The 25,394-nt window shown below is 41.8% G+C and overlaps 1 protein-coding gene across 1 annotated transcript in view; it reads left to right on the top strand.

The window, feature by feature from the left end:
- The window catches only part of si:dkey-32e23.4 (dynamin-1-like protein), an 85,208-nt gene extending 60,190 nt beyond the window's left edge, over window positions 1-25,018 (top strand). The window contains exons 12-17 of the mRNA XM_060931319.1: window positions 1,295-1,384; window positions 8,163-8,261; window positions 13,552-13,665; window positions 13,876-13,985; window positions 20,443-20,602; window positions 22,756-25,018. Coding sequence (XP_060787302.1) covers window positions 1,295-1,384; window positions 8,163-8,261; window positions 13,552-13,665; window positions 13,876-13,985; window positions 20,443-20,602; window positions 22,756-22,812 — 630 coding nt within the window. The 3' untranslated portion in view covers window positions 22,813-25,018. The remainder of the gene's footprint in view (window positions 1-1,294; window positions 1,385-8,162; window positions 8,262-13,551; window positions 13,666-13,875; window positions 13,986-20,442; window positions 20,603-22,755) is intronic.
- Window positions 25,019-25,394: the final 376 nt, after the last annotated feature.

Raw genomic sequence — 25,394 nt, 5'->3', positions numbered from 1 at the left:
CGAGCCGTCACCCATTCGCCCCGCTGTAAGGGCTCTAATGCCGGAGTTGGGGGATTGCTAACTCCACCTAGGGCGTCCAGACTTTCCCTAACAGAAACTACACTGTTCTCACGCTCACTAACCTGCTCTAAAGCCTGGACACGCGCTTCTAGCACTGAAATCTTCTCCGTCAGAGAGCTAACTAATCTGCACTTATCACAAGTAAAGCTAATAGAGCTATCGCTAGTGACGGAGGAAGAATGACTAAACATCCTGCACTCAGCACACTGAACAGGCTGAAGGTGTGCCATGATGAAAAGATTCACGTACCTTAAATGAAGATCTGTTGATATTAAAGCAGATCAGATGGCCTCCGCTTGTGGACTTTACACAGGAGGAGAAAAAAAGAAAGCTTCCGGTCTCGGCGTTCTTCCGAAAAAAGAAAGAGAAAAAACCGGAAAAAAAACCGGAAAAAGGAAAGCGAAAGTGAAAAGTACAAAAATGAAAGCGACAGTATAATAAAAATGAAGACGATACTGGAAATTTATTTATAGAAAAAAAGTTAAAAAAGGATTAGTAATTAACGCCGGCACTCGCGGGAAAAAGGACTCGGCGCGAACAAGTCAGGAAACAGGAAGTGCGTAATAGCGTAATAGACATTTTAAACATGATCAGTAAGTATTCATAATAAAGATTACGTGTTCTTGGATCTTGTGCTAAAGAACTTAGAGTTGTCTAAATCTAAAGATTCTTTAGATTTGTGCTAAAAGACTTTTCTGCTAAATAACCGTCAACCGTACACTGAATGAGTCGGTGATCCTTCGTCCATCATGTGAGCCAGTAGGACACAAGAAGGCAGGACTGTGGACTGAAACGGAAGAGCTGCTTATTATTATTAAGTTGTGATCACGTCTGACTTTTACCCTTTTGTCTTTTCTTGTTTGCATACGCTCCGTCAGACACACACACAGCTAATCATATCACACGCTTTCTCAAAACCATAGACTTTTCGTTAAAATTCTGCTCATCGCCATCTCCTTATCTTTTTTTTTTGTCCTCCCTTCTGTGTTTGAACTCATTAGATGTTATGCTTCAGTGTCCTGTTTTCCAATTCAGTGTCAATATTTTTAGAATGAGAATACAGATATGGAGGTAATGATAACGGCTCATGTCGGGTAATGGATCGTAATGTTTGTGAGAGAAAACAGTGTAGCTCAGATAGTAAATAATTTCCTTATTTGTCCTCGGTCTATAGAAGACGACGTGTTGATTCTACAAATTGCGTGTGTGTGTGTGTGTGTGTGTGTTTTCACAGGAACTGTTGCGCTTTCCCAAACTGCATGACTCAATAGTGGAGGTGGTGACCGGTTTACTCAGGAAACGTCTTCCAATCACCAATGAAATGGTACGAACCAAGAGTCACACACATGCACCATACACATGCAAGCAGAGCCGGCCCGTGGCATAGGCAATATACAGTGGTGCTTGAAAGTTTGTGAACCCTTTAGAGTTTTCTATATTTCTGCATAAATATGACCGAAAACATCATCAGATTTTCACACAAGTCTTAAAAGTAGATAAAGAGAACCCAGTCAAACAAATGAGGCAAAAATATTATACTTGGTCATTTATTTATTGAGGAAAATGATCCAATATTACATATCTGTGAGTGGCAAAAGTATGTGAACCTTTGCTTTCAGTATCTGGTGTGACCCCCTTGTGCAGCAATAACTGCAACTAAACGTTTCCGGTAACTGTTGATCAGTCCTGCACACCGGCTTGGAGGAATTTTAGCCCGTTCCTCCGTACAGAACAGCTTCAACTCTGGGATGTTGGTGGGTTTCCTCACATGAACTGCTCACTTCAGGTCCTTCCACAATATTTTGATTGGATTAAGGTCAGGACTTTGACTTGGCCATTCCAAAACATTAACTTTATTCTTCTTTAACCATTCTTTGGTAGAACGACTTGTGTGCTTAGGGTTGTTGTCTTGCTGCATGACCCACCTTCTCTTGAGATGGACAGATGTCCTGACATTTTCCTTTAGAATTCGCTGCTATAATTCAGAATTCATTGTTCCATCAATGATGGCAAGCTGTCCTGGCCCAGATGCAGCAAAACAGGCCCAAACCATGATACTACCACCACCATGTTTCACAGATGGGATAAGGTTCTTATGCTGGAATGCAGTGTTTTTCCTTTCTCCAAACATAACGCTTCTCATTTAAACCAAAAAGTTCTATTTTGGTCTCATCTGTCCACAAAACATTTTCAATAGCCTTCTCGCTTGTCCACGTGATCTTTAGCAAACTACAGACGAGCAGCAATGTTCTTTTTGGAGAGCAGTGACTTTCTCCTTGCAACCCTGCCATGCACACCATTGTTGTTCAGTGTTCTCCTGATGGTGGACTCATGAACATTAACATTAGCCAATGTGAGAGAGGCCTTCAGTTGCTTAGAAGTTACCCTGGGGTCCTTTGTGACCTCGTCGACTATTACACACCTTGCTCTTGGAGTGATCTTTGTTGGTCAACCACTCCTGGGGAGGTTAACAATGGTCTTGAATTTCCTCCATTTGTTCACAATCTGTCTGACTGTGGATTGGTGGAGTCCAAACTCTTTAGAGATGGTTTTGTAACCTTTTCCTGCCTGATGAGCATCAACAACGCTTTTTCTGAGGTCCTCAGAAATCTCCTTTGTTCGTGGCATGATACATTTCCACAAACATGTGTTGTGAAGATCAGACTTTGATAGATCCCTGTTCTTTAAATAAAACAGGGTGCCCACTCACACCTGATTGTCATCCCACTGATTGAAAAACACCTGACTCCAATTTTCACCTTCAAATGAACTGCTAATCCTAGAGGTTCACATACTTTTGCCACTCACAGATATGTAATATTGGATCATTTTCCTAAATAAATAAATGACCAAGTATAATATTTTTGTCTCATTTGTTTAAGTGGGTTCTCTTTATCTACTTTTAGGACTTGTGAGGAAATCTGATGATGTTTTCGGTCATATTTATGCAGAAATATAGAAAATTCTAAAGGGTTCACAAACTTTCAAGCACCACTGTAGGCAAATGCTAAGGGCGCTGCGTCCATCCAGGGGCGCAGAAACGGGGGGAGAAAAATTATGACTTCCACTATTCTGAAAACGAGTCAGCATTATAATGTCTTAGCCTAATTTAATTGTACAGCAAAGCATGTAGTCAGGGTGCGATTTGTCAAAAAAAGCGGGGTGGGGTGGGGTGTGGTGGTGGTTGTTAATCATGAAACAATAAGCGCTCAACAGTGGTTCACCCTGTTTTGGACCCTTTTCACGTGACGTCACGACAAACGCGGCCGCCGTTTTGGACATGTACTACCAGTAGTTTACCACAGCCAGCATTGAGGAACGGCAGCAAAGAAAGTGTTTATTTTCAGCAAGACTTCCATCATGCCACTATATTGTTGTGCACCTGGATGTAGTAACCATCAACAAACAAGGCAAGGGTTATCATTTTAACGGATCCCGGTAGATGCTGACCGATGGAGAAGATGGATAGCGGCCATTAACAGGAAAGATTAGCAGCCCTCGGCATACCAGTGCTTGTGCAGTGACCACTTTGTTGGAGGTAAGACGAATAAAATTAGCCAGAAAAGGCATTACATTGCTGTTAACATTCTGTGGCGGCGAGTGTGTAACCAAATAGGCTAAAATAACCCATTGTAACCTCTTTGTTCTTCTGTAGTAGCTATTAGCTAACGACATTAGCTAGCGTTGTGTTCCTTTGCTGTTGGTAGACTGTAGGACAGATCAGAGGCAGTGTCCTACAAACAGCGCTTAATTTGAGGGGGAGCAAGCCGGAGCGCGCTCCGGAACCTCGGGCGTTGGCTCCGGCAGCTATTTACACTGGATCCGGTGATCTGACACCTCTTTTGACTATGTAACAAAAAAAAACAAAACAAAACCCAAATAATTAAATAAAAAAACGCAAGTTTATTTAGTGTTAATGTCTGATTTTGATATCTGTCTTGTTGCTGATTTCTCTCATGAAACGACATCCACAAAATATCTGCAGATGAACTTAATTTGCAGTGTTATTACAAAACATGCCCAGAAGCGCAGCGCCGCGCCCCCCTCCCCCCCTCTTTTTTTCCGCACCGGAGCCGCTCATCCTCTGCGCTCCGGGACCTCCCACTTTACAAATTAAGCACTGCCTACGAATAAGTGTTCAAAACAAGAGGAACATGTATTTGTCTCTTAAATCCAGGCCGTTCCCTGTAATCTGTAACAACGGTTGGAGAAAGTAATGGCAAATAGTGAGTGCACAAACCATAGAAGGTAAACTGTACACAGCGCCAGGGCAGTGTGATGGTAAACGTCGCTCTCTAAGCCTGCTAACCTCAATTTTTGAAAATACCTCTCCCTCTGCTCACCCTGTAAATGCCCTACGTCGCTGGATAGCGAAGGTGTTTTCTGCATCTCGCTCCTTTTTCTTGTATGTTCTCTGTTTGTCGCCTTCCTCGCATTCAAACCAATTCGAGCCGAAGTCCGCTACATGTCCAAAATGGTGGTCGCGTTTATGAAGGTCACGTGACTGAAAAGGGTCTATAGTGTGTCTTCGGGCGCGCAAGTGCGCCCCAGGGGCGCCAAGGGCGACCAAAACCCCACCAAAAAGGAGGGATGGAGTTATTGAATGGAGATGTTACCAAGTGCATCAGTGGTGTACAGTGTTTTCAACCACTGTGCTGCCGAACTCTAGTACCGCGGAACACTAGTGTGCCGTGAGAGACCACCAAGTGTACCGTGGAAAATTATAGAATGACTGTATATTGTAAATATTGGCAACAGCGTTTTAGTTTCAGTCAACATTTTCTATTGGTGATGTGCCTTGAGATTTTTTCATTGAAAAAAGTGCGCCCTGGCTCAAAAAACTTGGAAAACAAGTGTAGCCTACGCAGTAGTGGTCGGTGATTTCCTTATGCCTACTAAAAATGCACAATGATAGGTTATAAGGGGGGCGGGGGGAGCGGTGTTCATCGGGGAATGAGAATGGCTATCCACTGCAAAAAGTAGCCCAGACTACAAGTGCTTAAATGAAGAAATCCAAACTCTCGGGTGCGCAAGGGCGCAAACGAAGGCTACAGGAAGAAACAAATAGAGCCAAGTATAGAGGTAAATTACCGACTAGTGGCCTAGTGGTAGCGTGTCCGCCTCTCGATCGGGAGATCGTGAGTTCTATTCACGGTCGGGTCATACCAAAGACCATCATAAAAATGGTACCCACTACCATCTGGCAAGGCACGCTGCAATACAGATGTGCATGGGGAGTTAAACTCTCGTGGTTACCAGAGGACTAGCCCCCCACTGTAACCCTAGCTATGTAATAGGCGAGAGGCCGAGGGCTACGGAAACGGAGATCGGCGCCGCCCGATGCGCCACCATCAGAGTTGGGCCTGGTTAGTACTTGAGTGGGAGACTGCCTAGGAATACCAGGTACTGAAAGGTGTGGGAAGGACTTTAACTTTTTTAACTTTTAATAGAGGTAAATCTGATCTAATCTCTCATATCAACCATTATAGTGGCAAATTAATATTTTAGACGCCTGAATCAATCACTACGTTTACATGCACATAGAGAGAATCGAATTTCTGCCGTTGCTCGACTGAAATCGAAGTTCAAAATGCCATGTATACACCTTAATTCGGCTGAAATTGAACCGAACTTGATTTCTCGGAATTGAGCTACACGACCTAGTTTATGCGATTTCTGCCGAGCTACTTTGTGCATGTATACCCTATCGAGCTAGTTGTCGAGCTACTTCCGGAAGTGACGAGTGACGAGACCACAAGCGGGAAACACAACAGCCTCGGTTGGCATGACAACAGTAGTAGCGAGCAGCAGAAGAGGTCAGGAGGAACAAACGAAGAAGAGAAAATGGCGATGTAGAGCTCTCTGAAGTGTGGGTGGAGCACAGAGGACGGCAGGACAAAGCTTCTGGTACTAATAGGCTTTTTATTGTCAGACTTTTCAGTTTAACAGCCTACTTTTATTCTTGAGAGAAAAACACACACACACACACCAGCGCGCGCGTGTGTGTGTTTTTCTGCCACTCACCTTCCCTGGCTCCGCCCTCCTGTCACAGACCGGCGCTTGACCACGCCCCCACTGCCACAGGCAAGCAGAAACGTGCACTTTTGGAGCAATGAGGAGACAGAGTTCATGCTCATTCAGCTTAAGGAGTTGAATATATTAAAATTCATGGACGGGAGAAAAACGCGCAATGGAGAACACGGAACTGATAACTTTGTTTACACTCTTGAATAGCTCTTCTTCATGATGACAACCGGAAGTGTACCAACACGATGGGGCGTGTTGCGCCACCTGTGGCTCGGGTGCACAATGCACCTCACACAATAGCCCGATTTCATTGTGTGCATGTAGGATTGGATTTCTCTGGCACCCTGCTGGGACCTTCAGCTCGATTACCGACAGCAGCTCGATTTGGATGTGCATGTAAACGTAGTCACTGTCTGCCTAGCTAACTAGATGCAAACAGCAATAGACTTCAATAACAAAGTCCCCATAATAGCACTTTTGTTTGAAAATACAGCCCATTGATGTCCTAACAGGGTGCTTAAGTTTGCACAATTTAGAATTGTAGAATTTTTTATTCATTTAATTTGTTAATTCTTCAGAGATGACTTAACTTTTAATAGCAAAAAAGAAACTAAAAATAATTTCTTGTTTATTGTCCATGCACTACACTTTGAACAGGGTGGGGAAGAGTTTTTGCCCATTATATGGAGATATGTATTGGATTTGTGTGGTCATTTTACTTTGTGACACTTTATGTTAATAATGATAACAATAATAACAATAATAAAAAAGATAAAAATGACTTCTTGTTTATTGTCCATGCACCGTACATTGTTTAATAGTAATAGAATAGAGTGATTAGATTAAAGTGTTATTTAGATGTTATTAGAGGGGTTTTTTTCTTGGGGGGGGGGCGCCAAAACTCAATCTCGCCTAGGGCAGCCAAAGACCTAGAGCCGGCCCTGCATGCAAGTACAGTCTTGAGTTTTAGATCTGCATTTGTTGGCTTTGTGAATGTGGGGTCATTTTGGTGGTGGTGCACTGTAAAAAAAGAATAGTTGAGAATACTTGAAATTTCAAGGCAACAGTCTGCATTAAGAATTTTATGTTTTGCCAATGATGTGCCCATGATAATCCAAACTATGATAAAACTGTTATCTTTATTAGGAATTCTTAATTAAGTCAATTTTCAATTCCTCATTCTGCCAACATAGATTTCTCTTTTTGCTGAACAGTGGCATTCACAGTAGTACAAAAAGGCAATTGAGGTTATCAGACTTTTTTGGGGGCTTTTTTCACCTTTATTTGGATAGGACAGTGTAGAGACAGGAAATGAGCGGGACGGGGAGGGATCGGGAAATTACCTTGGGTCGGAATCGAACCTGGGTCCCCGGATTTATGGTATGGCGCCTTATCCACCTGAGCCACGACGCCATACCCACGATGTGGGTTTTAAAGATTTTTGTAATTGTGTAGAACAATGAAAAAGGCATGTATAGTTTAATGATAAATTGTGATAACCTCGGGGGCGTCGTGGCTCAGGTGGATAAGGCGCCATACCATAAATCCGGGGACCCGGGTTTGGTTCCGACCCAAGGTCATTTCCCGATCCCTCCCCGTCTCTCTCTCTCTCCCGCTCATTTCCTGTCTCTACGCTGTCCTATCCAAATAGAGGTGAAAAAAGCCCCAAAAAAATCTAAAAAAAAAAATTGTGATAACCTCAATTGCCTTTTTGCACTACTGTGAATGCCACTGTTTAGCAAAAAGAGAAATCTATGTTGGCAGAATGAGGAATTGAAAATTGACTTAATTAAGAATTCTTAATAAAGATAACAGTTTTATCATAGTTTGGATTATCATGGGCACATCGTTGGCAAAACATAAAATTTTTAATGCAGACGGTTGCCTTGAAATTTCAAGTATTCTCAACTGTTTTTTTTTTTAGTGTGGGGGAACAAACCTGAAGAGCCAAAAGGTTTCTTTTTGCTTACCGAGGTTGAGGTCAGGGTGAGATTTTAAGTGTAGCATAGCGTACATCAGCGGAAAATCCTCACAAGGATAGTAAGATAAATGTGTGTGTTTCTGTTCTATTTCAGGTCCATAATCTAGTGGCTATAGAACTTGCGTACATCAACACTAAGCACCCAGACTTCACAGATGCTGCACAAGTGTCCGCTTCAGTCAACAGCCAACAGGTACATGCGCACACACACACAATTCTAGATAAGACCACCAGAGATGTCCACAGACAGTCTGCGCCGGCTACTCGATCCCAGAAAAAAAATAAAAACTTGCCTTTCAGTGTTCAAGCAATTTTTATATCGTCTCCGCTGCCCGTAATTTGCTGCAAATCCAGTTATTCCACCATGAAATTGTCTTCGATTCGGGTCTAGCATGACCAGAAGCGACGCCATATTCGTTGATCGATTCTCGCGCTCTGACTGGCTGAGTCGGACCACACGACCACGCCGAAGCAGACGGTAAAGACGCAATTGGTGGTTGTTGCAGATGTTTTCACAAAATGCCACCGAAGAAGAAACTAAAACCTTCCGTGGGCCAAATAAATATAAAGTCTATGTTTTCCGCAGGTTTGTACATATAAATCGTAATTAATATTTTCATATCTAAGAATTGAGCAGTATGGTGGTGTAGTGGTTAGCACTGTCGTCTCACAGCAAGAAGGTCCTAGGTTCAAGCCCAGTGGCCAACGAGGGCCTTTCTGTGCGGAGTTTGCATGCTCTTTCCCCCACAGTCCAAAGACATGCAGGTTAGGTTAACTGGTGACTCTAAGGTGGGGTTTACATTAGACCGTATCAGCGGATCATCAGATTAACGTTTTTAAAAACGATTAGCGTGCACACAGCAGCGCCAATACACGATTCGCGTGCACACAGCAACGCCAATACATGGATACGCTAATCACATGACTAATTCGGCACCTAAGTTGAAATGTGTCAGTGCGGCTCATCGCTTCCTCCTCAGCGGCTGCGCTCCAAATCACTCCGCCCTGAACAGCGAGTGCCCTCTGGAGGGTGCGCACTCTGGCCCTGCGCAGCTCACAGAGCGCGCGAGTGAAGTGCACGAGCAGTGATTCGGGACTGAGCCGCTGTGCGCAAGTCACTTACCACTTGCAAGTGGAAGGATGGCAAGCCTAAAGACAATCATAACTACACAATGGGCAGTATTTGCATCAGTATTTGCAGTATTTTCATACTTTTATACTCTAATGAAAGGTGATACAAGGCGGAAGTCCGTGCCGTTTTTCAGCAGTTGCGTCACATGACCAACGCCAGCGAATCAGGAAGGTGAATGTCACAGTGACGTTGTCCAATGACGACGCCAGCTAGAGCTCAGCACAGCGTATCCGCGTATTCTCAATGTTTACACAGCACCGGATCAGACACGATCTGGATTGAATACGTGGACCCTGGCGGATTCCCGTTTCCCGGCGTTTTAATGTAAACGGACAGTGCATCCGCGAAGAAAACGAGACAGATACGGTCTAATGTAAACTTGGCCTAAATTGACCGTAGGTGTGAATGTGAGTGTGAATGGTTGTGTGTGTCAGCCCTGTGATGATCTGGCGATTTGTCCAGGGTGTACCCCGCCTCTCGTTCATAGTCAGCTGGGATAGGCTCCAGCTTGCCTGCGACCCTGTAGAACAGGGTAAGCGGTTACGGATAATGGATGGATATCTAAGAATTGTTATTTCCATATCCAGAAGCTACCCAGAGTGCTTGTGTTGCCATAGAGACGTCTGGTCCCTTAGCTAAAGCTTCATACTTCTAGAGTGAAAGTGCAAATAACTAATGGTGTGCAAATATTTATGCTGAAATTAAAACTATACAATACACAACACCACACCAGAAGCACATCAAGTACATTACACACGCACCAAATAAGCTCACCATGTACGTCTGTGAAGATTCTCAGTCATCCAAGTCATAGTAAACTCTGGGTGGTAAAAGAGAGCAACTGGACTTGCTTGAAGATTCTTGAAGACGTTTCACCTGTCATCCGAAAGGCTTCTTCAGTTCTGTCTGACTAATAGGGGAGTATCAGGTATTTATCCTCTCATGGATGAAAAGCAATCTTAAAGATCTCATTGCATCGTTTTTTCATTAATTGTGCGGTGGTCTCTAGTATGAATGAATGCCCTGTGAGCCGGTTTTGGTGAAAAAAATGCTGTGGTTCTCCTGTTTCAGGCTGTTCTAGTTTGGTGGAGGAGTGGGTGGCGGGAGAACGACAGGATTTCAGCTCTTACTCATTAATATTCATGACATGTAAACGTGTTACCTCTGATTGGCTAACAGCGATCAGTAAACGTGTTACTTCTGATTGGCTAACAGCACTGTGACGCTACCTCCAGTGGGTCAGAACAAGCGGATGTGGGTGTCTTTGTAAAAACTGTTTTGATTGGCTATTATGGTCTCGACATCGATGTTTTGACCAATAACAATGTAGATAACACGAATTTTACATCACATTCAACGAGATTTAAATGAGACTAAAGATGGCGACTTACAAATAATGTGTAAACATCATTGGAATTAATAAAGTTTGAACAGCATGAAGGAACATACCCCAACCCCCCGAAATTAATAAAAAAAAATTCTCAACGGATTTGGCATAATATAAAAAAGGTAGTTTTTTACTCAGAAAAAGCGGAAATCCGCTGAAAAGCAGAAAACTCTCATCCCTGCCTAGCTTGTGACCATGTCATGCATGCTAACGTGGAGAATATGAACATGCTATTTTGTAACAAAAACCTTCGAACAAAAAGTTCATGTTTTACTTACAGCTCGTGAGCTGGTGGTCGATCGTCTTGACGGTACAGATCCAAGTATTAAAAACAACCTCGAAGCAAAACCACTACTGAAGGCACCGAAGTTTGAAAAGTCACTGTGCTTGAAATGATCAGAACACAGTACTAACGTTGCATTATACTTCGCTGGTGGTGTTCCAAAGATAAATTCCAACCATTTCTTCTTCAGCTCTTCTATCTTGCAACGTTGCTCCGCTTAGGTTTCGTTTCTGTCGGCGGCTCCAGCCCGACTTTGGACGCTCGTAACTCGCGCAGGGGAGGTCCCAGCCTTCCCAAACTTGCCAGCCAGCGACCTCTGCCCTCTCCCCAACGAACCAGCACTGCCAGGGCGGGCTAGCCCCGCGCCTCGGGACGTAATTCGCCCCGAGGCGAGCCGTGGCGCTCCACTTAGGTTTCGTTTCTGTCTGCGACTCCAGCCCGACTTTGGACGCTCGTAACTCGCGCAGGAGAGGTCCCAGCCTCCCCAAACATGCAACGTTGATGTGTTACTGCCACAAATAACACAGGCACAAACTTGTTCAGCCATGTTTTCAACTTGCTGTTAGGTCCTCTTCGTTAGCTACTGACGAGATGGGCTCTGCTATCTCTCCTCGCGCTTAAATCCGAACTTTCTTCCAGTGGGCAGTCGCAAGCCAAGGTGGGCGAGGCCATGAATACTAATTTTCGAAGTGACGTAAGTTCGTAGGGCTTTTTCAGATTCGTTCATTTTTCCGACTATTTTCTTTCATAAGCTAATACAGGGAATGGGAGTAGAATTACATTTTCACATGCATATGCAACTCGGAGTGAACTATGGTATTTCAAAAAGAGCCAATATTAAACGTTTTTGGTGGAAGGGCACCTTTTAAGGTGTTGTTGAGTCATCCAGTTGGTGTGGGTCACCGGGGGCTGGGTGTGAATGGCCTAGAGAGTCGTTGGGGTGATCAATGGATTGTTGGTTCTCTCTGTCCTCCTGTGAGTCACTGAAAACAGCTGGGTTTTGGTGTGCATTCAGTTGTCTGGGAAGTGTGCCAAGGACTGCATTGTAGGTGGCTGATAAATGGTGTCTTAGACCACCACCTCTGTTCAGTGATGGTCATTCCAGGTTGACAAAAATGGCTTCTTTAACTCTTCGCTCATACCAACGATCCTCTCTGGCTAAAATGCGTACGTTGCGATCCTGAAATGAGTGTCCTTTGTTGTTAAGATGAAGATAGATAGCAGAGTCCTGGCCTGAGGAACTGGCTCTCCTGTGTTGAGCCATGCGCCTGTGAAGCGGTTGTTTTTTTTCCCCAATATATGAGTCCGTGCATTCCTCACTGCACTGAATTGCATACACTACGTTGTCCTGTTTGTGTCTGGCTATTCTGTCCCTAGGGTGGACCAGTTTCTGCTTCAGGGTGTTACTGGGTCTGAAATGTACCGGAATGTTGCATTTGTAGAAGATCCTCCTGAGTTTCTCAGATAGACCAGAAATGTAGGGAATGACAATGTTCTTGCATTTGTTCCTGTTATCCTCCTTGTCCGTTATGTTCCTTTTTCTGCTCTTGAAGAAAGCTCAGTTGGGATACCCGCAGTTCTGAAGTGCTTTCTTGATGTGATTTTGCTCCTTCTCTTTTCCCTCTACCGTTGTAGGAATGTTCTGGGCCCTGTGTTGCAAGGTCCTAATGACCCCCAATTTGTGTTCCAGTGGGTGGTGTGAGTCGAAGAGTAGGTACTGGTTTGTGTGTGTGGGTTTCTGGTAGACCTCGATGCTAAGGCTTCTGTCTTGTCTAATGTGTACGTCACAATCCAAGAAGGCTAGATTATTCCCACTGACGTCCTTCTGAGTAAAATTGACGTTGATATCCACTGCACTGATGTGCTTAGAGAAGGCTTCCACCTCATAGGTTTTGATTTTAACCCAGGTGTCATCCACATATCTGAACCAGTAGCTGGGAGCAACTCCTGAAAAGGTTGTCAAAGCTTTATGTTCCACTTCCTCCATGTATAGATTGGCCACAATAGGGGACACCGGTGAGCCCATGGTGCATCCATGTTTCTGTCTGTAGAAAATTTCATTAAACTGAAAATAGGAACAGAGACAGAGAGAACCAACAATCCACTGATCACCCCAACGACTCTCTAGGCCATTCACACCCAGCCCCCAGTGACCCACACCAACAGGATGACTCAACGACACCTTAGGATTGCTTTTCATCCATGAGAGGATAAATACCTGATACTCCCTATTAGTCAGACAGAACTGAAGAAGCCTTTCGGATGACAGGTGAAACGTCTTCAAGAATCTTCTTCAAGAAAGCTCACCATGTAGTTATGTTACAGAGCCAGGCAGCGTACTACAGAGGGGGACTGAGAAAGCCAAGCACACGCACATCTGGAGGGAAATTTCATACACATTTTGCAAGTATTTTACAGCGAAATGGTTAGTAATTTATTAGCCGAGAATGCACCAGAAGGCATGCAAATTTCAAAATTTTCTGAGGAGGGGACATGCCCCCAGACCCTCCTAGCATTAGCACACCTCTTCAAATTAGCCGTCTACTTCAGATTTTCTGGAGAAACCTGCAGTACATATGTACAGATGTCCATTTCATTTTTCATTCATATGTATAGAAATATAACACAAGTCACATGGTTAAAAATACAAACATCATCATATACCATGCATTTGTTCCCAGACTGAGTCACTGGATGGAGGAAAGCGCTGGAAGAACGATAAGATGCAGTCAGAGGGAAAAGGCTCAGTGCCTGGATTTGGAAGCCCAACCAAAGCAGTCAACCTACTGGACACGGTAACAAAAAAAAAAAGCATCCTAGATTCAGTTCCTTCTACTGATCTTATGTAAAAGGTACATTACAGGTGGACTCAAGGGGATGGGGTGATTTTTATAAGGACGTAATTACGGACAATTTACGCAACTCGGTGTGCATCAGTGTACACAAAGTTGTTTATTTCCCTGCAGTTAGGACTTGACTGATGAGATTTGTTTTGGCTCCTGCAGGCAGTGCCGATCTCCCGAAAGCTGAGCGTGCGTGAGCAGCGGGACTGCGAGGTCATCCAGCGCCTCATCAAGTGCTACTTCCTCATCGTGCGCAAGAACATCCAGGACAGGTCAGAGGGCAAAGATCAAGTTGGTTTAGCAGTATATTTGGTTTCTCAAGTGGACAAGGAAGCTACAGTGGTGCTTGAAAGTTTGTGAACCCTTTAGAGTTTTCTACATTTCTGCATAAATATGACCTAAAACATCATCAGATTTTCACACGAGTCCTAAAAGTAGATAAAGAGAACCCAGCTAAACAAACGAGACAAAAATATTATACTTGGTCATTTATTTATTGAGGAAAATGATCCAATATGACATATCTGTGAGTGGTAAAAGTATGTGAACCTCTGGGATTAGCAGTTAATTTGAAGGTGAAATTAGAGTCAGGTGTTTTCAATCAATGGGATGACAATCAGGTGTGAGTGGGCACCCTGTTTTATTTAAAGAACAGGGATCTATCAAAGTCTGATCTTCACAACACGTTTGTGGAAGTGTATCATGGCACGGACAAAGGAGATTTCTGAGGACCTCAGAAAAAGCGTTGTTGATGCTCATCAGGCTGGAAAAGGTTACAAAACCGTCTCTAAAGAGTTTGGACTCCACCAATCCACAGTCACAGATTGTGTACAAATGGAGGAAATTCAAGACCATTGTTCCCCTCCCCAAGAGTGGTCGACCAACAAAGATCACTCCAAGAGCAAGGCGTGTGATAGTCGGCGAGGTCACAAAGGACCCCAGGGTAACTTCTAAGCAACTGAAGGCCTCTCTCACATTGGCCAATGTTCATGAGTCCACCATCAGGAGAACACTAAACAATAATGGTGTGCATGGCAGGGTTGCAAGGAGAAAGCCACTGCTCTCCAAAAAGAACATTGCTGCTTGTCTGCAGTTTGCTAAAGATCACGTGGACAAGTCAGAAGACTATTGGAAAAATGTTTTGTGGACGGATGAGACCAAAATAGAACTTTTTGGTTTCAATGAGAAGCGTTATGTTTGGAGAAAGGAAAACACGGCATTCCAGCATAAGAACCTTATCCCATCTGTGAAACATGGTGGTGGTAGTATCATGGTTTGGGCCTGTTTTGCTGCATCTGGACCAGGACGGCTTGCCATCATTGATGGAACAATGAATTCTGAATTATAGCGGCGAATTCTAAAGGAAAATGTCAGGACATCTGTCCATGAACTGAATCTGAAGAGAAGGTGGGTCATGCAGCAAGACAACGACCCTAAGCACACAAGTCGTTCTACCAAAGAATGGTTAAAGAAGAATAAAGTTAATGTTTTGGAATGGTCAAGTCAAAGTCCTGACCTTAATCCAATCAAAATGTTGTGGAAGGACCTGAAGCGAGCAGTTCATGTGAGGAAACCCACCAACATCCCAGAGTTGAAGCTGTTCTGTACGGAGGAATGGGCTAAAATTCCTCCAAGCCGGTGTGCAGGACTGACCAACAGTTACCGGAAACGTTTAGCTGCAGTTATTGCTGCACAAGGGGGTCACACCAGATACTGAAAGCAAAGGTTCACATACTTTTGCCACTCACAGATATGTCATATTGGATCATTTTCCTCAGTAAATAAATGACTGAAATATAATATTTTTTGTCTCATTTGTTTAACTGGGTTCTCTTTATCTACTTTTAGGACTTGTGTGAAAATCTGATGATGTTTTAGGTCATGTTTATGCAGAAATATAGAAAATTCTAAAGGGTTCACAAATTTTCAAGCACCACTGTAAGTGTCCATACAAAACTATTAATGAAACTATTTCCAGGATTAACATCATGTATTTTCTGCTAAATAGAATGTTTTTTTTTCCATTTCATGGAAAAAGAAACCTTATAGACACTTTCTAAAACAGATTATGACTTCAGAAAATTTGTGATGTTAAGGCTGAGGTCTGTGTGCATGATGCTGAAGCTCTAGTTACAACAGCATAAATCATATGATGAATGTGCTCACACTGTGTGAGCATCTCTGAAGCTAAATGTCAGGTCTCTGATCCGCTCCAGCCGAGAAATTGTTGTCAACCAGACCACGGCGCTGTAATTTGTGCCAGCAGCACTGTTATAAGGACTGGAATGAAGTCCTATTTACATAATTGTTTGTAACGATTCACCTGATTCATGATTCGATTGGGTTCATAATTTTAGGGTGCATCAGTTGCCGTCACTTTCATAAAATCTGATGCATTTTTGTTTGGGTGTTCCTTTTCACCAATAAAGACATCCTGTAAAATGTTTTGACCATATTTAAAAGTCTAATGGTGGCACCATGAGGTTCATTTTTTGCCAAAAAACGCTTATTTTATGTTTTCGCGTAAGGTTTGAATCACAATGTTGGACTCCGTTTATTGATTTCTTGTGAGCCAGAGATCATGTTAAGAACCTTTGCAAGGGATTGAGAAGCATTAATGTGATTCATAATACATTTGTATTGTTTAAAAGTAGTTGAACAATGATTCAATGAACAGCTAAAACTCAAACTGTGCTTGATAATATATTTAGAATATGTACTAAAAATGTGGATCTAACACTACGTTCACACTGCAAGGCTTAATGCTCAATTCCGATTTTTTTGTGAAATCCGATTTTTTTGTGAGGTCGTTCACATTAACAAATATATGCGACTTGTATGTGATCCTCAGTATGAACGAAAAGCGACCTAAAAGTGTTCCGCATGCGCATTGCAGGATACGACGACGTCACACGCAGTGAGCATGGCCAGTGTTTACGGAAGTAACCTAAAGTTTCCTGTGTGACAGTAGCCAGCATGGAGTACCTGGCGATGATGCAGTTGTTGTTGCGACGGAGCCGGAACATGCACAATAGCCTGATGTTAAGGAGGAGGTTGAGAAGGAAGAGGGCAAGGGTTTTGGCTCAGGCGTTCTGCGGGGTAGTGACTGCAACCTCCGTTCAAAGGAACATCAAAGCCGTGTTGTTGTAACTTTTTTTGAGAGACCCGCCGCCTACTTCAGCGCAGAATAGTGACGTTTGTGGCTTGTTGATGACGTGTAAGTCGGATGAATGCGACCTGGCGGTTCAGACTGAAGTCGCATATGAAAAGATCGGATAGGAATCGGAATTAGGACCACATATCCAAACGGCCTGGGTCGGATTTGAAAAAATCGGATCTGTGTCGTTCATATTGTCAATAAAAGATCGGATACAGGTCACATATGGGCGAAAAAATCAGATTTGAATCACTTCAGCCTGCAGTGTGAACGTAGTGTAAGATATTTGGTATACTCTATAAGGTGCTATAATGTTTCATGAAAAGTGATCGAAATTTTGTCATAAAAGTCATAAACTAGCAGCTTTTTCCATAACTTTGAGCTCCTGGTGCCACCATTAAACTTTTGAATTTTGTCAAAATATTTCACCCAGTGTATTTTCTTACCAAAAGGAACATAAAAACAAAAATGCATCATGATCGGAGGAACTTTTCATTTTTAGGGGGCAACTGATGCACCCTGATATATATTTTATTGCGTTTTCGAGCAGAACAAAACACTGAACATACATGACGGCAATGGAAGGTATGAGCAAAATATGTACATATACCATACAAAATAACATAATAGAAAAAAAAAAACCAGGTATTGCAGCACTGTACAGGACCTTACATGGATAATTCTTAGAACGCTCACAGTTTAGAGATTACATGCGAATCAGGGAATATGCAGCCAAGGCAAGGAGATAGAATCAGCACCCAGGAAACAGCATTCAGTAAACACCGAGGTGCAAGAGGGATGCCAGTCAACATCGCAGCACCCTCTGCGTACTGAGTCTACTGCAGGCGTTTCAGGAAAGGTGCCCACAATTTATCAAAATACCTCTCGTTCCCTTTTAAAACTGAACTTGGACGCTCCATTGGTAGAACTTTAAATATTTCTCCATACCATTGATTAACGGGTTGTTTTACAATCAGGGTACGCAAGCTAAAAATCACATTTAACACTTATTATCTTCAATATCAAAAGGCTTGACTAAATAAACTTGGTTGTTTATTGTAGCCCTGTGATAGCTCTATTTACCATGCAAAAAAAAAAAAATCTGGTGATAACGTTATTTTTGGTGAATGTATGGCAATATATGTCATATTTAGCAAAATTACTCGTGTCATTTAGAAAAAGTGCTTTTCTGACCACAGGTAGCTCCAAAAGGGATGCACTTAAATCATTCTTTACACCATAAAACACATATTTGGTTCCATATCATTGGAAACATAGTTAAGTTTTAATGTTGAATGCCAGTAAGTTTTCAGACTATTTTGATCAAATTAGTATGGAATTGTGTCAAAAAAAAGTCTCTCCGAGACGGCTAATTTTTCAATATAAAATAACATATCTAAAATGATTATTTTCATCCTAAAATGTGGTCAAGATATTGGGACATAAATATTAGAGACAACTAACACAAAGCTCACAGCCTTATATTTAAAAGCACTATGGAAGTAGTGGATTCTGAATTGTCAAAAAAAAAAAGTCCTCTCCGAGAATCACTTCACTTGTTTCTCCCAGCCCTGCTTAAAGCTACACTTAATCTTCTTTATCTTATAGCAGATTACACAAAACTACCATACACACATGTCAGAAAATTACCTGAAATCTGTTCTTTAACTTGTCCTTCACTTAAAAACTGCTACAAGAACCAGTTTGAATCAATTTGAATTTTGGACCCCTGTGACACAAACTTTGTACCCTGATTGTAAAACGACCCTAACAGTTGGAGGTCTGGGCTTAATCCACTGAAAAAGTATGCATCTCCTTCCCATGATAATTTTGGGGGAAAAACCAAACAAACCCAAACTTAACATTTATTTTCCTCTTCTTTATCAACATAAATATTCCTTGTGTAAATGAAACAATAATTTTCTTAATAACCAAAAATGTTCATTTTCCCACATTTGGAAAGATTGTAGTAAAATATAATAGTCGATTACCTAAAAATATTCCTTTTATTACAAAAGAAAAAAGTAAAAAATAAATAGGCTTTTTCTTTATAAACATTTGTACTCCCTCCATTTTCTTCTCTTTTCTTTAGCTTTCAGTAGTCTGTAAAAAGAAAGAGAGCTCTGATTTCTTGTTAAAACTATTTGTACAGTCAATCACACACCTCTTTCCCATTTTACATCTGTTTTTTGTGGCATTAGAGCTCTGTTACTTCCACCTACTGTGAAGTCACGTGTATTCCCGCTATTTACATGGATGCAAACGAAAACAGTAAATCAGAAAGCTGCGCACGTAAAGCCAATCGGCTGCACGCCATTATCTGCTGCTGGCTGCACTTCACTGCACGCGCAAGGATTTCCATCAGTCTTACAATTGTCTTTACGTGCGCAGCTTTCTGATTTACTGTTTTCTTCTCATACTTGTACTTCCTATGTTTCATGGACTGTAACGGCATTTGCTTATTTAGTAATTTTTTAATACAGAATTTACTTTGATGAAATTATAATCAGACACTCCAACGCCCCCCCCCCCCCCCCAAAAAAAAAAAAAAAAAACCCTCATCGGATCTGCACGAGTCACACAAGTCCCCCAGACAGCCGTGAAAAAGGCGGCATCCGCCAAAAGGCACGCCGTTTGCATCCATGTATTTAAATAATATTGGCTGGCGTTGAGTGGTATATCAGATATATTCCATTCAGATGGCATGATACTGAACGAGTCAAATAGGAGGTCAATATCATGCTAGCTGAATGGAATATATCTGATATGCCATGATTAAAAAGCCAGCCAATATTATTATTAATTATTATTATACAGTACATATTCCCTTTGGGTGTTCAACGCGTCTTTCTCTTTCAAAATTCCCTCAAAATCTTCTGTATTTAACGAAGCAAACCTGGCGGCCATGTTTGTTTACACATCGTCCCAGTCGCTCGCTAGCGTGGAAGTTTTACGTCTCCGACGTGTGACGTCATGTTGTCTTGACAACCATGCAATATCGTAAATCATATCCAATGCTCATTCTCCATTAGGTAGAGTGACGTAATACACATAGGATAAGCGATATGCTAACAGTATTGCATGCTATGAAACCTGAATAGAATAGAAGGGAATAGAACACGTTTTTATTCCATCGAAAAAGTGTCCTGTATGTAAAATAATGTACACGTTATTGTATGTTAGACAGCCATCTGCTGATTAAACAATGCAATTACAGCTAGGACGAATTAAGAGATTACACAGCTTGATGATAATCATGATTCTTTTTTTTTGTTTGTTTGTTCCATTGATTCAAATCATTATATTTGTATCATGATTCATTGTTGCACAGTATATCGTTACATTCCTTATTATTGGACTTGACAAAAGCCATCAGGTGCTTTGGGGTTTAAGCCAGGCAGCTCTGAGATCTAAATGTGCAACGTTCCAGTTACAGTATAGAACCTTAACCACGGAGCCCTGAACCTTTTTAAAAAAAAATCATCCACTTGGAGTACATTCAATGTCTTGGATCACGGCCAGTCCTTTCTCTTAACTACTTGTCATTCTTTCCCTCATCTCTCGCCGCTCAGCGTCCCCAAAGCGGTGATGCACTTCCTGGTGAACTTTGTAAAGGAGCGTCTGCAGAGTGAGCTTGTGGGTCAGCTGTACAGGCAGCCTCTGCTGCAGGAGCTGCTCATCGAGTCTCAGGAAACGGCACAGCAGCGCACCGAGGTCGCCCACATGCTGGAGGTAAACGTGTAGTCAGTGGTATGTGTGTGCGCAGATAAGTGTATGATAAATAAGGTAGAAAGAGGTTAATGATCTACCTGAGGGAGGTGAGTAGGTGGTTATGCAAATTAGCTCGATGAGCTGTTCCACTGTCCATTTCTGAACACAAATAATATAGAAAATATGAGAATTGGCTAGATATGAGACATACAATTTTGAACCACAGTTTAGTCCACCATGTTTCTCAAATCTTTTAATGAAGATTGGTAACAACTGTGGTGTGCAGAAAAGCATCTTCGAGCTGATACACTAAAGTGGACCAACCTCAACGTCTCTGGTCATACGAGCGCTTTCGCATTAGTGTGGGGTTTTGTTGCCATGGCGTGACATCAACCATCCACAATTCAGTGAAATCGTATCTCCTCCGTCAGTTCTCTACGGCAGTGTTTCCCAACCTTTCTTGAGCCACGGCACATATTTTACATTCGAAAAATCCCACGGCACACCACCAAACAAAAAATGTCACAAAAAGTATATATAATGAAATATAATGATCATCTAGTCTCAATTTACTCACAATTTACTTACTCAGTGTGAAACCTGGGCCTGTTTAGTTGAACACAAAGCTGATATATTCGCAGGAATTGAAGAAAGACACACGCGAAGATCTTCCTCAACAGCTCTGAGTCACTCTCCTTTTTTAGTTTTTATAGCAGTCATGCTTGAAAAGCCCAGCTCGCATAGATAGGTTGTGGAAAATCACTTTTTTTGCTTTCTTCTGACCTCTACTCATACTAGGGCCTTCATCTGGGTCAGAATTTTCTCCAGGACCCAGTTTGGATTGTGTACTTTTTCTTTTCAAATATTTATCCATCGCTATCACCGCTGTCACACCCGAAGCATTACTAATTCTATTGTTTGAATGGCAACAGGTAGATACACAGGTTAATTAGCTACCTGCTGCCATCTAGTGGAAGAGTATTTAATTGTTCTGCCTGTCACTATACGTTGCTGGCAAAGACGAACAAAGACAAATTATTTGCAGTAAATAAATAATAATTTTCGGAACAATTAAGTGAAATTGGATAATTTCCCGCGGTACACCTGATGATCTCTCACGGCACACTAACGTGCCGCGGCACAGTGGTTGGGAATCACTGCTCTACGGATTCCCGTTCTGATCGTTTTGTTTGAAAGAACTCCTCACTCTGCACAAAACGTGGTTATTTTGTCATATGTTTTTTTGCTGAGTGAGTAATTAGGCCAAATTAACGAACTTTCCAGGCCCTTCACTAGAATTTTCTCTCTTCTCTCATTTCTCACCCGATTCTGATCGATATTTTGGGTCGATCTTCCCATGAGGAACAAAACTTGGTCGTTTGTTTGTTGATTTTCCTGTTGTAAACAGTTTGTTTGTTTTCAGTTAAATCGTATCTCCTCCCTCAGTTCTCAATGGATTTCAGTTCCGATTGTTTTATTTGAAAGCGCTAGTCATTCTGCACAACACTTGGTCATTGTATTGTCAAATTTTTGCTAGCGAACTGCTAATTAGTTCACCGTAACGAGTTTTCAGACTTCTCATTCGACTTTTATCCCCTCTCGCAGTTCTGATCGATGTTTTTGGGTAGCTCTTCCCTCAGGGAACAAAACTTGATCATTTGTTTGTTGATTTTCCTGTTGTAAGCAATTTGTTTACAACTTTGTTTATTGTCAGTTAAATCGTATCTCCTCCCTCCCTCAGTTCTCAATGGATTTCAGTTCGGATTGTTTTATTCGATAGAACTCGACCTTCTGTACAACACTTGGTCGTTGTATTGTCAAATTTTTTGCTCACATTAGTAATTAGGTCAACTTTCTTCTGACTAGAATCGTATCTCCTCTCTTTTATCATGCGAATTCGGTTCCGATGGATGTTTTGGGTCGATCGTCCGTCGGGGAACAAAATTTAGTCCGTTGTTGATTTTCCTGTTGTAAACAATTTGTCGTGGAGGTTGGTCCTCTCTCACATTGTCACATTTCAGTTCTGTTTGATGTTTTGGTCGTCATGGTTGTTTTGATGGCAGGCCAGATGAGCGACTACGTCCTTGACGTTGTTTTTTTTCCCCCCTAAGTTAAACTATTCTGTTTTTTTTTTTTTTTTTGTGCCTCCCTTGTCCCTCCTTTTGTGTTCTCAGGCGCTCCAGAAAGCCAACAACATTATCTCCGAGATCCGAGAAACACACCTGTGGTAGCCAAATCGTCATTGCAGCAGCGACACGCCGATGAGTGTGTGTGTTTACATGTCTGTATGTTTCACATCCACGTCCAATCGATATTTAAATGCCTCATAGAGCACAAGCATCAAACATGTATATGTATATCCACTCAGTTTTTCAGATACTTTATTAGTGTACAAACACAGGTGTCTTTAAATCTGTATTTTATTGTGTGTGTGTGTGTGAGAGAGAGAGAGAGAGAAAGAGAGAGAGCCAGTACGACAAGCTTGCTTATTTTGCCACTTTGAAAATGCACTGAGCTTTAATCGAAGCACTAGATGCTTTCTGATGTTTTCGAAAGAAAATGACGCAAAACTCGAGTCGTTCTGTTTTTCTTCTTGAATTTCTCAGTAAACACCAGGCAGCTACAATTGCACTCGGAAGGTTTATAGTGGACCAACTTCATCATAATGAACACAGATTAATCATGGTTTTTCTCGTACTGGAGTGTTTTTCAACCCAATCCCAATTTACTGCCTCTGTAGCGTACGGTATGTACGGTATGTGTGATTACCTCAGAAATCAGAGACCCTTTCCTGCGCTAAGAAAATAGCAGAAAGACTAATGGCTGAATGGAAACGTTTCTTGACCGAGGTAAACATGTTTTCTGTTCAGCAGAATTCCAGTATCCGCAGTAATCATACAGACACGATCTATAGAGATCAAGCTGAAACACTGGAATATTCCTTTAATCGAAGTCACGTGTTTGAACCCGGACTTAATATTTTACAGTTCGTCTTGTAGAGTGTCAAAAGTAAGGAATAAAACGCAACAGGATGTGCTGGTCAATGCCTGGAGGGTGTTTTATTCTTCTTATATCACAGCAATTTGTTTATTTGTTTATAATTTATTAAACAATGTCACGCTTTTTAATTTTTTTGTAATCTGTTTTCAGTTACCTTTAATGTCACCGGGTGCCTGTTTTTTTTTTTTCCCTTTCTGGAAGTTAATAACGCAAGAAAAAAAAAAGTACTACAAACAGCAATTGTGGAAAAATTACTGACTATTATGACCCTCTCGCAGTGCAGGCTCCTTCCAGAAATCTTCACCACGTCACTGAGATGTTTTTCTTTGTTAAATAACACCACGGGTTTATTGTTTGTTTATTATTCTATCCACATTCACTGGATATGAGCGGTCGTGCGCTCTGATTGGCTACTCTACTACTAGGATATCAGCTCATATATCTTGTCGTCTCATTTTATACATGTATTTATGACTGATCTGGAAGGCTGCCTTCACACCTGGTGCTTGGGTGGGTTTTTTTTTTTTGTTAGTTAGTTTTTCCGGAAAAATGCTGTCCAGAGCTGACGCAACGCAAGGATCAGCGATCTAACTCGCCTAGTTTGCCTTTTAGATTCATGGTTTTCAGTAATAATGATGGGTGGAACTGTGGTGATAAGGAAGTTGTTCATTTTCAACCAAAAATGTTCATTTTCCCACATTTGGAAAGATTGTAGTAAAATATAATAGTCGATTTACCTAAAATATTCCTTTTATTACAAAAGAAAAAAGTAAAAAATAAATAGGCCTTTTCTTTATAAACATTTGTACTCCCTTCATTTTCTTCTCTTTTCTTTAGCTTTCAGTAGTCTGTAAAAAGAAAGAGAGAGAGCTCTGATTTCTTGTTAAAACTATTTGTACAAGTCAATCACACACCTCTTTCCCATTTTACATCTGTTTCTTGTGGCATTAGAGCTCTGTTACTTCCACCTAGTTTGAAGTCACGTGCATTCCTGCTATTTAAATAATATCGGCTGGCGTTGAGTGGTATATCAGATATATTCCATTCAGATGGCATGATACTGAACGAGTCAAATAGGAGGTCAATATCATGCTAGCTGAATGGAATATATCTGATATGCCATGATTAAAAAGCCAGCCAATATTTATTATTAATTATTATTATACAGTACACATTCCTTTCGGGTGTTCAACGCATCTTTCTCTTTCAAAATTCATTCAAAATCTTCTGCATTTAACGAAGCAAACCTGGCGGCCATGTTTGTTTACACATTGTCCTAGTCGCTCGCTAGCGTGGAATAAAACGCAACAGGATGTGCTGGTCAATGCCTGGAGGGTGTTTTATTCTTCTTATATCACTGCAATTTGTTTATTTATTAAACAATGCCATGCTTTTTAATTTTTTGTAATCCGTTTTCAGTTACCTTTAAAGGAACAGTCCACCGTACTTCCATAATGAAATATGTTCTTCTCTGAATTGAGACGAGCTGCTCCGTACCTCTCCGAGCTTTGCGCGACCTCCCAGTCAGTCAGACGCAGTCAGATGCGCTGTCACTCCTGTTAGCAATGTAGCTAGGCTCAGCATGGCCAATGGTATTTTTTGGGGCTGTAGTTAGATGCGACCAAACTCTTCCACGTTTTTCCTGTTTACATAGGTTTATATGACCAGTGATATGAAACAAGTTCAGTTACACAAATTGAAACGTGGCGATTTTCTATGCTATGGAAAGTCCGCACTATAATGACAGGCGTACTAACACCTTCTGCGCGCTTCGGCAGCGCATTGATACGGAGCTCAGGTATCAATGCGTTGC

Source organism: Neoarius graeffei, chromosome 10, assembly GCF_027579695.1.
Source record: "Neoarius graeffei isolate fNeoGra1 chromosome 10, fNeoGra1.pri, whole genome shotgun sequence".
In the NCBI taxonomy this organism is placed as follows: Eukaryota; Metazoa; Chordata; class Actinopteri; order Siluriformes; family Ariidae; genus Neoarius; species Neoarius graeffei.
The sequence above is the reverse complement of the archived record's forward strand: the minus strand, read 5'-3'. Positions and strand labels throughout refer to the sequence as shown.